The sequence below is a fragment of the Pelobates fuscus genome, chromosome 3 (genome assembly GCF_036172605.1).
Source record: "Pelobates fuscus isolate aPelFus1 chromosome 3, aPelFus1.pri, whole genome shotgun sequence".
NCBI lineage: Eukaryota > Metazoa > Chordata > Amphibia > Anura > Pelobatidae > Pelobates > Pelobates fuscus.
Window position 1 is genome coordinate 282,455,845 of NC_086319.1, and position 14,156 is coordinate 282,470,000.

Here is a 14,156-nt window from a genome sequence, read left to right on the forward strand (position 1 = left end):
AATGGCATTTTGCATAGCAAAATCATACGCAGATCATCACATATAGTGTAGTGTAATAGTGTTTTATCACCCTCTACTGTCTGTTATTGATACTGCAGAAGAGAGCCATAACATTTAAAGGAACAAAAACAATCTAAAATAGTTTTGACGGCTAGAGTTACTGGGTGACTAAATGTTAAACCTTTTTCAGTTAAACATCTAATATGCTCCCTGTGCATATGTCCGCACTATTCTGTCCCTTCTCTGCTCGGCCACCATACTGAGCAGAGAAGGAAATCAGAGAAGAGTTGGGCGATGGTAATAGACTGAGGCTGACACTCTCAGTTAATCACTGTCCGCAAATTGTATTTGAATACAGTATGTTCTGATACTAGCAATGGGCAACTATTGATAGGCAGAGTGTGCGGACGGATAACCGGGAAACACTTTAGAGGTTAAGCTGTTTAAAAGTTTGAACTTGATGGCTTACTATGTAATTACTATTGTGTAACTATGTAAGACTTCACCCAGGGACTCTAGATCTTTAGAACATCACCCAGAGACTTTAGCCCTCTGAACAACGTCACTGAGAAGTTGTTTTGATAAAGTCCCCACACTAAAGCAACCTCCATATTTATGTAATATAAACATAAACATAATCTGTATTAAAAATATGTAAAGCTACTCAACTATGAAGTTGATGCAAAATGCCAGTATTTGTAGCTTCCTGTAAGGAGGAATACTAGCAAGAAAGTGGCACAGTCCAGTAAGAAAAAAACAAAAAAAAAACACAAGCACAACGTGGCATTTATAGAAAAAGAGAACAGCATATTTTAATCAAATATAAACAGTACAAAAAGACAGAGCAAACAAAAGGCTTAACATATGTCCCCTTTTCTTTACATCCACATGTTAAGTAGGCACGCAGGAAGTGCACTAGAGAAAATCACAAAATATTACCATCCAAGTAACTGGTAACAATAAATGTTTGCTTATTTTCAGATAGGCACTGGGCTACAGTTATTAGTGCACACTTTAGTCAACCTCAGGATTAAAAGCGGAGTTAATCCTCCCAAGAATAAAATCGGCAGCCTTGATTATTAAAAATATGTTATACAGAAACTACTACTGCTTTAAAAACACCTGAGCCATGTCATCACAAGACCACCAAAGATATATCACATCCAACATTAAATTAAGCATAAGTATAGGTTATAAACAGTGTTGTGGAGTCAGAAGCATGTATTGGGTTACTTAAAGGGACACTCCATTGCCCAAATACAAAGAAATGAAAATCACTGTTTAGTAACAAGTTGAAGTGCTTTAAAGGTGTAGAGTGTCCCTTTTAGTCAATAAAAATTTACTGAATCCAATTAAACGTACTGTGTAAGTCAAGGTGCAATATAAATTTAATCTTCGATTTGCCTAATAAGTCGACCCCCAAATAATGTGCTGACTTTTCAGTCAGTCAGTGTATTTAATAAATTGTAAGATAATCATGCTAAATATCATAATACAGAGTTTAACATTCGTAGTCATATGCTACTAGTCAGTCCACTGCAAGCCATAGTATACCATCCAGGTGTGAATTTCTACTAACAAGGGCTAAAAGTTTTACTCACCAATGACTAGTGGCAAGTGGAAATTGTGAGCCCTTATAGAACAAAAGGAGTTGGAGATAAGTTGAAGAGTCATAGTTGAAGGTTATGTGTACACACTCTACAGCCCTGGTGAGAAGTTATAACCAGATTGTAAATTTTAAAACATTTTGGCCACCTGATGCTCATTCAAGCAGTCTTCGTTTTTATGGAAGAAGGAATACTTAAAGAGAAACAGTCATATATACAACTTTAGAGCTTGAACTTCTAGCTATACCTTATTATACATTAGCAGTTTTGCTAGCGAATGTGTGGATTAAGAGAAAAACCCCATTAAAAAAAAAAAAATATTTACATTTTTCCTAATTTTTCTCTCTCTCTCTCTCTCAATTCCTTAGCAGGTAGCTATGATAACTCCCTGCCAGCGGCGCTGCTAGCACTAGGAACAGAGTGACGTGAAATCATTCCGTTCAGACGCCAGCAACGAAGCCAACATGTTGGCGTCATAGAGAAGGTTGGCAAAGAACAGAGGAGGAGCATGGGCGGACTCGAGGTGGGTGTTACAGAAGTGTAACACCCACCTATTTAATTACATTGTGGCAGCCAGGTAAGCCATGACCGTTTACCTATAAATTTTACAGTTAAACATACCTTAAAGCGGTTACTAAATTTGATAACTAAACATGAATTTGATAAAAGCACTTTGAATGCTATTCAAATAAAATCACTTTATCACAAAAAGAATACTGTTGATGATTTATTCAGAGAAATAAAACAAAATACCATGAATTATCTTCATTTAAGAACACAGCAATCAGATAGGACTGTCTGCAAAATGGCACCTAAATAGAATGGTATTAACTATACAGCATAATTCTGTGTTAAAAAATTGTTGTGCTACAAATCCCAGTTTCCTTGATACGTTTCTGCAGTTGATGGGCGCTGTAATTCAATAGTTTGAAATTCACTGTTCAATGTATGGTGTTAATGCACTATTGAATAAAATCAATAGCCAATATCAGCTCTTCAAACACATGAAACTGAATTTTGAATCAATTATGAACAAAGGAATACATATAAAGTCAGGAAATCTGCCTTTAAAACTTGAACTTGGAAATACATAATTCCCAAGCTAGTGCTCGAGACAAACCAACCTTGGGTATAGAGAAATACCCAAGACTGGTTTGGGAACCAGTGGGATAAGCGGACATTTTAAAGAACTCAACATTTGTGCCATCAAAAGGTAATTGCAGAACATAAACCATAATTCATTTCAAAAAGCAGCAAAAATGACCATGGATACAAATCTTGCACTACCAATACTCAGTCATTTTTCTAATCTTTTAAAGGAAACCCTTTATATTAAGTTCATATATACTTATGCTTTATATATCGTTTCTACAAAGCAACTCTTGAAATGTTTTATCTTGGATTCTGTTCCTTCCCTCTGTACACCTTGCATTTGTGGGTCTTTTGTCTGTAAATTATTAAACAATCTTACAATCCATGCAAAGGATTAAAAAATAAATCCTGAGGCAACATTACCAAAGAATACTATAATAATTTATAGAGGAAGCATTGGTATTACATGGGTGTACTTGTCAAAGAGAAAAAGCATTTGTATTTAGTACTCCATTAGGCTCTTCTAAAACTTAAGCCAAAAGGTTGAGTCTATATTCACTAGTCCTATTTCAACCAGACATCTTGGCAAGTGGTGAGAGATCAAGTACTTCAATGCTGGATTAAGGGACTCTGTTCAATCATCAAAATCTGGAATATCATCATAGGAATATCCTCTGTACCCCTTTGATGCATAATATGCAATGCGTAGATGATAAAAGCCAGGCAGGAAGACCAGTATGCCAATGATTAAGACTGGTATTGCCCTCTCATTGCCCTAAAAGCATAAAAAAGCAAAACATACAGAGTGTTAAAATAATCAGCAACCCAAATTAATCATTAAATGGTCAGCATATAACAAATGTGTTCATCTTCAAAAAGGCATGTAATGTTAACAACACTCAATGAAATAACACGTAGACAATTCCAAACATACATGTAAGTATTAACCCCTTAACACCGCAGCCAAATGTACAAGTTGTGAACGAAACAAAATGTAAACAAAACCTGGCATTTGCGCTATATGTCTGTCAAACCGTAATTCACCTCTTTCATATTAAATGCACCCCCCCTTATTATATATCATTTTATTCAGGGGAAACAGGGCTTTCATTTAATATCAAATATTTAGCTATGAAACATAATTTAATATGAAAAACATGGGAGAAAATAAGATTTTTTTTATTTTTTTAGTTCTACATGACATTTTAACTGTCAATGTCATAATACGGTTTGCTTTTACTGCAATAAAATACACATATTTGTATTCAGCAAAGTCTCACATGTAAAACAGTACCCCCTATGTACAGGTTTTATGGTGTTTTGGGAAGTTACAGGGTCAAATATAGCGTGTTACATTTGAAATTGAAATTTGTCAGATTGGTTACGTTGCCTTTGAGACTGTATAGTAGCCCAGGAAATAAATTTACACCCATAATGGCATACCATTTGCAATAGTAGACGACCCAAGGTATTGCAAATGGGGTATGTCCAGTCTTTTTTAGTAGCCATTTGGTCACAAACACTGGCCAAAGTTAGCGTTAGTATTTGTTTGTGTGTGAAAAATGCAAAAAACGCCAATTTTGGCCAGTGTTTGTGACTAAGTGGCTACTAAAAAAGACTGGACATACCCCATTTGCAATACCTTGGGTTGTCTACTATTGCAAATAGTATGTCATCATAGGGGTAATCTTCATTATTGGGCTACCATAGGGTCATAAAGGCAACGTAAGCAATCTGGCGAATTTTAATGTGAAAAAAATGAAACACAAGCCTTATATTTGACGCTGTAATTTTTGAAAACACCATAAAACCTGTACATGAGGGGTACTGTTGTACTCGGGAGACTTCGCTGAACACAAATATTTGTGTTTCAAAACAGTAAAAAGTATTGCAGCAGTAATATCGTCCGTGTAAGTGCTGTTTGTGCGTGAAAAATGCAAAAAACGTCACTTTTACTGGCGATATCATCGTTGTAATACATTTTACTGTTTTGAAACACTAATATTTGTGTTCAGCGAAGTCTCCCAAGTAAAACAGTACCCCCCATGTACAGGTTTTATGGTGTCTTGGAAAGTTATAGGGTTAAATATAGTGCTAGCAAATTAAATTTCTTATACTTTCGGCATGGGTTGTCAGGCAGGTCCCGCTAATTGTAATTAATTAGGATACCTAATTATGTAAAATTATTACATAAATATATGTGTAGAATTAATATATGTATATATATACATATGTGTATATATACACGTATATATATATATATATATATTTTTTTTTTAAATATTTTTATTTATATATAGGTATATATATAGTGATATATACGTATATATTTATGTATATAGATATATATTATTTCGTTCTACGTGTATTTTGATATAAATATATATATATTAATATCACAATACAGTTAGAACGAAATAAAACACATCTATATATTTTTTAATATTTTATTTTTAATTATTTTTTTTATTTAATTTTTTTACGTATTTACATATTTATTTTTTTTATATTATTTATAAATATATATATAACAATAATTATATATATATTTAATCAGTATCAGTCTACGTGTAATTTGATATTAATATATATATAATTATATATATATTAATATTAAAATACACCTAGACGGTGTATGTGTATGTGTGCATATGTGTATATATATACTTAGATCATATATATATATATATATATATATATATATGATCTAAATATATATATATATATATATATATATATATAATATATATATATATTATATATATATATATATATATATTTTTTTTTTTTTACACTTTTAACTTAATTTTATTTTATTTTCAGCCAGCAGGGGGACCAACTGTCATTACAGTTGGTCCCCCTGCTGGCAATGCCTGAGCCAGCTATACCGGCCATGTGATTGTGAGGTCCTCGCAAGGACCTCACTCTCACATGACCGGGAGGGACCGGAGGAGGCAGATCTGCCTCAGGGGGGCTCCCTGGGAGTCCCCCCAACCGCGATCGCCGGCGTGGGACCACCGGCGACCGGGTAAGTTAAAAAAAAACGGCGGGCATATATTTACGTCCTGCGGCGTTTAGAGCCGCTTTTAAAAGGACGTAAATATACGTCCGCCGGACTTAAGGGGTTAAGGACATGTCACTGGAGAGAAAGAAAGCTTCAGCCTGGAATAAACTTAAAGGGACACTATAGTGACCTGAACAACTTTAGCTTAATGAAGCAGTTTTGGTGTATAGAACATGCCCCTGCAGCCGCACTGCTCAATCCTCTGCCATTTAGGAGTTAAATCCCTTTGTTTATGAACCCTAGTCACACCTCCCTGCATGTGACTTGCACAGCCTTCCATAAACACTTCCTGTAAAGAGAGCCCTATCTAAGATTTCTTTATTGCAAGTTCTGTTTAATTAAGATTTTCTTATCCCCTGCTATGTTAATAGCTTGCTAGACCCTGCAAGAGCCTCCTGTATGTGATTAAAGTTCAACTTAGAGATTGAGATACAATTATTTAAGGTAAATTACATCTGTTTGAAAGTGAAACCATTTTTTTTTTCATGCAGGCTCTGTCAATCATAGCCAGGGGAGGTGTGGCTAGGGCTGCATAAACAGAAACAAAGTGATTTAACTCCTAAATGACAGAGAATTGAGCAGTGAAATTGCAGGGGAATGATCTATACACTAAAACTGCTGTATTTAGCTAAAGTAATTTAGGTGACTATAGTGTTCCTTTAAATCAAAGCTGCTGGTTGAGTAAGGAGGAGATTGAACCAATTGTGGTACACATACGTTTATAAATGGACTGGAATCTTTAATTCTCCACATGAACAAAGCAAGACCGTGTGTAGCAAATGTATAATAATACTATACGAACAGACACAGATTTTGACCAAAAAAGATAGAAGGAATAAAAAAAAATGAAAAAGGGAGTCCAAATAGATTAAATAAGCAGTCGACAGACTACGTATCAAAAGAATTCAACAAAGAGCATCATGCATCAGTAAATGTGACTTCTAGCGGTTCATCCAAGCAACTGTACTGATATGCATTTTTGCATTACTCTTCAATAATGACTATGTTCTCTATATTTCATAGTATGTAATGTCATAAATGAACATTTTGTTGCCAATTTTCTCATTTTTAAAAACACTTTTTCCATTTTGGTGGAATGTTTTTTAGATTACTAGAACAAACAGATTATCAAGTATGGATATTGTGTACAGTATGCATAATATAAAGAATCTAGGGCCATAACTCACTAATCATACAAGACGGAAGTGTACGAATCACAACTTACTCCTTTGCTAATGTATCCGGCAAGAAGAAGTGACCCAATCACAATCAACAAGGTTCCAATCATGAACAAGATAGTGGCTAGTGCAATGGCTTTGTAGGGGACTTTTGGAGGACTTCTTTTAAACTAGATCAAGAAAAAAAAAAAAATACAAAAAAAAGTGTTAATAGAGGATAAAAAAGACAATATATAGACTAGTATACTGCTGCTCTCATGGCTATGTTTTGAATTTTGAGGCTATATAATTAGTGGTAGGCAGAGACAGCAATTTAAAGCATGCAAGTCTGCAAGGCACTTACTCTGCCACATCAGAATATAAATCCACCTGCAAGGGAGTTATCAAAAAGTAGATATCCAGCTGTTAAAGAATGACAACTTACAAGATGCTATGCCACTTTGAAAGGAACATGCCATTAAAAACGTATTTAACTAGTTTGTGTGCCAGCTTTCTTAACTAGCCCAATGCCTGCTTCCATTAGCTCTGCCCACAATTATAAAAAAAAAAAGTGACAGACTCAATAGACATACATTTTAGCAAGATCCAGAGTTCTACAACAGTTGCAAAATATTGTTTTGCCATTGCAATGTAAGAACCACAGTTGCGCCAACTACTGGCATTGTGGATATTGCAAACATAGCATAATGCAGTGGGAGAAGTAATCAGAGTTTTAGCTCCCACGGCACAAATTATATCAGTCCTTAATACAAAGTAATGCCCAGCAATATAGACTTTGTCTATACCACTTATTATGTGGGATCATGACCAAGTGACCAGATAACATATAAGATTAATTCATCAAGCCATTGAAGTCTTGCTTTATTCAAGTTTCAGATTAAAACCACATTGCTGTTGTAACATGGCTAGGCCTATGCACAGTCTATGGGCTGCACCTTAATACTACGTGCCCAGCAGAAGGAATTGTAACTCACCCTTTGTACGGCACTGTACTTAGTCATATTTCCAGTGTACTCCTTATAATCACAATGTCTGGCACTTTAAATTCTCTGTTCAAGTGAAATGGAGGTTTCCATCTGCTTATTATTTTTTCCCTGGTAACCACTTACTCCTCTTCAAATGACCGATGATGGAGGCAGATGTTGCCTATTTTTTTGCCAATTATGGAACCATGTTTTTTGTTGAGATCCTACTAACCTTTGATACAACTATCCTGTCTGGAAATTACCCATAGCCATGTTATACTTGACAAACCTTTTTGTTTTGTTTTACTTATGTTGTATTGTTAAATGCAAAAAAGTGAATGTGAATGCTTCATATACACTCTTGACTCTGTATCTATTCTGAAACGATGCCTGACTTATGTGTTGTATTTAACATCCACAATAAAAAGTGTTTAAAAAAAAAAAAAAAATTACATCAGTCGATCCCTGATAGAAATTTAATTATCGGCCGCCTTTTAGGCAGATTGCCAATATTCTGTTAGTTTAAAGTTTTGAAAAAGCAACACAATTTCTGCACAAATCTGGTATTAACTGAACATGCCAATACCAATAGAGTAAGGAGCACAACCATCAATAATAATAAAACAATCTTTATTAAGAGGGTATACTCTATAAGAATATCACATAACATAAGGATCCAAAATATAGGATCATATCACGCTATACAGCAATGATCAGAAAAATTCTGAATATATATGTATAAACTGTGTTTATTTTGGATCCTTATGTTATGTGATATTCTTATAGAGTATACCCACTTAATAAAGATTGTTTTATTATTATTGATGGTTGTGCTCCTTACTCTTTTGTTATTTACATGTATTTGGGCTTTTGGGGATAAAGCCTTATCTTCATAGAGCTCCACTTGGGAGCTTGTGTATATTTCATATTGAGTGTGCCTACCTTATTTAAATTTTTTCATTAACTGAACATGCTGACAGCAACCACACTCCTATCGCTCTCAGGCAGTCAGTACATCAAGGAGATCCCCGCGCTGTTATGTATAGGAGTCTCCTTCTACTCTCAGGCACCCAGCTCAGTACATTACAGTATATTATTCACAGTCACACCTCCCTGCCTTCAGCTGAGCTCTGCATGCAGTCACAACGAGGAGAGACATGAGGTTGCAATGTGGCACCTCATTGACTGTCGGCTAGAGTTTCAAGACAAGGAAGACAACATGCAGAGGCGAGTTTGTTATTGGGAAGATCATTAAATTACAAGAAAAATACAATTGTCAGAAATATGATTAAATTTGTCTCTAGGCATGTCATTCCTTTTGTATGCTGTGTTAGCCAAGTGCTGGAAAATGGGTTTCCCTTTAATTTAATCTGGTATAAAAGGTAAGAGTACAAATATGGCAACATGGCCAAAGACAGTGGGTAGGTTTCTAGTGATGCCCTCCTTACTCTGGATGCTATCTTGCAGGAAGCAATGCCTTCAAGTACACCTTAACAGTGTATGCAATTGTTGCACTCCTCAATTATTTTACATGTGACTTTATGCACTTCTAGAAAATGTGAGGAGCTCTACCTTGTGTACTGGCACATAGAGGAGATGGTTTAATAGGTTAAAGGATTACGCCATAAAAAACACTTTTTCTTAAACCTCATGAAACACCAATTCATTGATTTTGATTACAGCAAGTGCTTTCTTCAGGCCGATCGCTTATATAATTCCCCCCCTCGCCGAAAGGTGAGGGAGGTTAGACTGAGGGCAAGACAAAGTCCACTAATTTTGCACAGAATTGCTATTAGCCTGCCAAAACTCTTGTTCTGACTTACAATAATGCTGCCGGAGGTTGAGTAATACCTCTGGCAGTTAGGGTTGCCACCTGGCCAGTCTTTTACTGGCACAGAGGTATTTGAGGCTGTCTGTCTGGTGCCAAAACTGCAAAAATACCACCAATGCAGAAGGCAGTAGATTTCTCTGATTAAGATTAGTCTGCAATACTAGCACCAGCCAGTAGTGTGCGGACTGTGTATGTGTGACTACCTGTCACTTCCTCCCAGCTTTCAAACCGCTGTAATACTACTCATTGAGGACTAATGGCAGGTGTACTCTGTCGAGCTAATGGAAGCAGAAAAAAAATTACAGCCTGTAAGAGTGACAGCCAGGAGACGTTTGGCATCCACTAGTAAAAAGTGCAGATTTCTATTGAAATCTGCATTTTTTTTTTATAAACTTACATTTTTTTTTTATTTTTTTTTTCAATTCTTTATTTTTGGGTGCATGAGAAAGAATAACAATAACATCTCTTTGGAAGTTTAATAAGCATACAATGCACAATTTTTGTTAAGTAAAAAGGTGATATGAGTTGTAGGTAACACACTATATATATATATATATATATATATATATATATATATACATATATACACACACACACACACACACACACACAGGTTTTGCCACAATCACTTGTACATAAAATAAACAGGCTAAGGTACTCTATTCTATACTTTTGAGGTGTAGCCAACTCGGTTGCTGTTTTTGTAGGCTGGGTGGGGTGCTCTGTAACCCTGAGCTTGGGGGGGGAGGGATATTTATAGATCGGGCAGCGCCGTGGTCATGATGTACCTTCCCAACTGCCTTCATTGGAAATTGGGTGTGCTTATTGGGGAGTAAATTAGAGTAAGGGGGGGGAGGGGGGAGGGACTTACGAACCGCTCCCACTTTAAGGACTTGGATTGTGAGGTGGGGGTAGCTTGGGGTGGTTCGCTGTTATTTGTATTACCCTTGTGAAGTTCGTAGGCTGGGGGCGTGGGGACAATTCACCAGCTACTGCTCCACTATATGTGGACTGTGTTGGTTGTGATGTGTTTCGATATGCTGGGAAAGTGTCAGCTATCCCGCCACATGGCTCAGAGTAGGCCTTCTATCTTACTTGTCTTATTCTATATTACTTGCTTTCCCCTGCCTTGGCAATATTACACTGTACAATAGATAAGGTCTATGTGCCCCATAAGTACCTTCGGTTTATAGTTACAGGTAAGTTAAATTCAACTAAATTCAAACTAGGTAAATTAAAATTCATTGAAGAAAAGGTCCTTAAATTTTCATACTGATGAATGTCCTCATCAACCAATCGGACCCAGTCACTAGTCTACTACTGCAAGCACCATGGGGTCGGTGTCATATTTCGCCTTGGCTTTTGCCACGGTAAGCGCTCATACTTCTGGGGCCTAGTTGTAGGTGGAGGCGCTTTGTTACTGGGCGCTAAACTTTGGAACTTCAAACTTAACACATTGGGCAGGGAGGGGCTGGGCAGGCTATTGAATAAGGTTGAATGAGTTCAGCTCCTCAGGTACCTGGTCTGTGCTGTTCCTTCCTCCCTGGGTAACTGGAGGTTGCATTTGCACCGGAGGGGGTCTGGCTCGTTGTATAGGTTCCAGATGGTTGGAACGGTATAAGCTTATCGATGTCCCAATTATGTGGTGCTTTCCGTCCCTGTGCCCTCTGTTCCAGAAGGCTCTTCAGGACCAAGGTCTGGAGCGCTGCATCCGATTCTGCGGCTGTGGTGAGTCGTAAGCTCTTCTCCCGTTGCGATATGAGCAGGCTCCTGGGGAAGCCCCATCGGTATGGTATTGAGTGGGTGCGTAGTATCGAGGTCAGAGGTTTAAACTGGCTCCTCCATAGCAGCGTAGGTCTGGATAGATCCTGAAAGAATACGAGGTGAGTATTTTCGAAGGAATAGGTAGGCTGTCCCCTCACTGCCGCCATTATTTGTAGTTGCGCTGATCTTGTCTGGAACTGGACGATAACGTCCCTTGGGGTGTCCGCCGGTGCCTTCGTAGCTTTAGGTCCGAGGAATATCCCATCCACCAGGACTTGTTTGTTCTGCCTGGGGTTTAGTATTGTGCTCAGCAGTCTCCTGGCATAGTGGGGCAGCTCCCCGGGCGTGATTGACTCAGGAATGCCTTAATCTTAATATTTCTGCTCCTGTGCCTGTCTTCCATAGTGTCCATTCGAGTGATAAGTTGTGCTTGTTGGAGCTCTGCTGTCATGGTCTCCATTGTTTGGTATCTGGAGGAGAGTCCCTGTGTGTCTATTTCGACTGCAGTAACACGTCCCTCCATTTTGTGTATGACTTCTCGCACTATGTTGATGTCTGCCGCAAATAGCCCTCGGATGTTGCGGAGGAGCGCCTTAATGTCGCCTTTGGTAGCTGGCAATTCATGATCTTCATCGGAGGATGTGTAATGGAGCCCCCTGCGGCTGGGATCTCGTCCAGCTCGTCCATAGCCCGTTCTTCGGAGGAGGCTGAAAACGAGTCGCCATTTTCTTTAGGTGCGGCCGTGCCCGAGGCTCTGGAAGGCCGGAGTAGGAGATCGCCAATGTCCTGGGATCCCGCTGGTTTGACGGGTCCCTGGCGTCTGGACCTCTTCCCCATACTGGCAGTACGTTTTTGCTGCGAACCGAGCGGTTTTGGGTTCGTTTGATGGCTTTTTCAGGCTTGTCGTAGCGGAGCGCTCTTGCAGCACGTCTGCTCTTGTCGGCCGCTGGCACCGCCCCCAACTTTAATTTTTTTAAATGACAAACTCCAGACACATAAAGAACTTCATTAAGTTAAATTGCTTCAAGTGTCTGTAGTGTAACTATAACATACCCCCTACATGCTTAAATACATAAATGCATTTACACAATTCAATATTAAGAACAAATTGCAAAATTCAAGCCATAAATAGCTATACTAGGGCTACAGCAGAACTGGAGAATGTTTCCAAATCCACTACTTTGGCCTTAATTAGTTTGGTTTTCAATTCTTTGCCCCAAATTGTTCAGTTTATGAAATATAGGTTTATTTAATTAAACTATAATGTGTCATGAATTGAAATAATTGTAAACTATAGACAACAATAATTGATTATAAAACACTTCTCCATTTCAGCCTAGGCACAGCTTGGCTATTTGAACTTACATTTTGCAATTAGGATTGGAATTCATTACAATTTGGGGCTTAGTGAATATACCCTGTGCATTTGCATATATAATCTATGATGCTGACCGGTGACGCAGACAGACTGCTGCTGGGCCTATTGAGTGAGAACGTAAAAGAGCAGTCCAATCTCCCAAAACTGCAAAGCAATCTCTCTATACAACAGACTCAAACGGTAAGTAGTTTTTTTCTTTTTGTACAGAACTTTTCCTTTCCAAATGTATTATTATTATTTTTTTTACTCTTATTACTTATTGGTTTTTTTTTTTTACCAAGAAAGGTGGCATCTGCACCGGCAGAAGAGGGAATCAATTCAATATGTGAAGTGGTTTAAAATGAAGTGCTGCACATACTGACTACAAGCAAAAGATCACTACAAATCGTCATGGTGCTTGGAGTAACACTTAACTACCTTCAATTTTCTTGATGGCGACAGTTTTCACATGAGAAATCTTTGTCATTTCATTTTGTGCAGCACTTTCACTTTTCCCATAAATAATATCTTAAAAATATGTTCCAACTGACATGCATTCTTACCTGGAGGTCAATATAACCATCATCTGTGGCTGCAAGTTTGGAGTACTTGACTTTGCTGTTGGGTATTGAAGCAGATACACTACTCCGTGAAGGCATCATAGCCAGGAAGGTTTGTTACAGTAAGTAAATATACAAAAACTAATTTCTAGAGCCTGGGAAAAAAAAAATGTAAAAAAAAAAATCAGACTTATACAAAAAGACAAATTAAAAAAATAGAATAAATGCACATGGAAATTGCTATATTTTTAGATCAATTTAAGAGATTAACTTAAAAAATGTATTAGCACCACAGCTTAGCCCTCAATGCTATACTGCACCAACTGTACTTACAGCATCAGCCATAAGCAGAATTTCTCATTTATAATAGGAGGATATGCATGGAAGTTAATATTCCCATTCTAGAATCTTATCAAAGACTATCCATAAAATACCTTTATACCTGCTGGGTGGATCCATAGCAATCCCTGCTGATAGAAAACTCAAAACTGCTGCAGCAAACAGGAACTGATTTTTTATGACACAAACACTTCCTTTCTAGAGCAGGAAATACGATAATATTGCGATTGCTGCTTGAACTCTCTTACGGCTCAGAGAGAGGGAAACTGATTGGTCGGCTGATCTGTCACTTATTATTAGAGTTCTAAAACCGAAACACATCGGAGCTCTTCGATTCTGGTCTCCGAAAAAATGGCTGCCTCAACTAGACAATGTGCACAGTACTGTAAAAAGATCTGG

General features: G+C 37.5%; 1 protein-coding gene across 2 annotated transcripts; it reads right to left on the reverse strand.

Moving 5' to 3' along the window:
- Positions 1–786: 786 nt before the first annotated feature.
- TMEM230 (transmembrane protein 230) lies at positions 787–13,955 on the reverse strand. Of its 2 annotated transcripts, none has more exons than XM_063448636.1 (4): positions 13,861–13,955; positions 13,422–13,573; positions 6,989–7,111; positions 787–3,474 (listed from the first exon to the last, which is right to left on the reverse strand). In XM_063448636.1, the coding sequence occupies exons 2-4, from the start codon at positions 13,518–13,520 to the stop codon at positions 3,334–3,336; spliced, it is 363 nt and encodes a 120-aa protein (XP_063304706.1). In that variant the 5' UTR covers positions 13,521–13,573; positions 13,861–13,955; the 3' UTR covers positions 787–3,333. The 2 variants fall into 2 exon arrangements, with proteins under 2 accessions (XP_063304706.1, XP_063304707.1); XM_063448637.1 differs by having other exon boundaries at positions 13,853–13,955.
- Between the last annotated feature and the right edge of the window lie 201 nt (positions 13,956–14,156).

What these genes read in the sequence shown, in the direction of transcription:
- TMEM230 (XM_063448636.1), bottom strand. Translation starts at nt 13,520, where the DNA reads ATGATGCCTTCACGGAGTAGTGTATCTGCTTCAATACCCAACAGCAAA. An exon ending in ATGGTTATATTGACCTCCAG is followed by an intron (nt 7,112 to 13,421) that starts GTAAGAATGCAT and finishes TTCTTGATCTAG; the next exon opens with TTTAAAAGAAGTCCTCCAAA. An exon ending in CCGGATACATTAGCAAAGGA is followed by an intron (nt 3,475 to 6,988) that starts GTAAGTTGTGAT and finishes TTATGCTTTTAG; the next exon opens with GGCAATGAGAGGGCAATACC.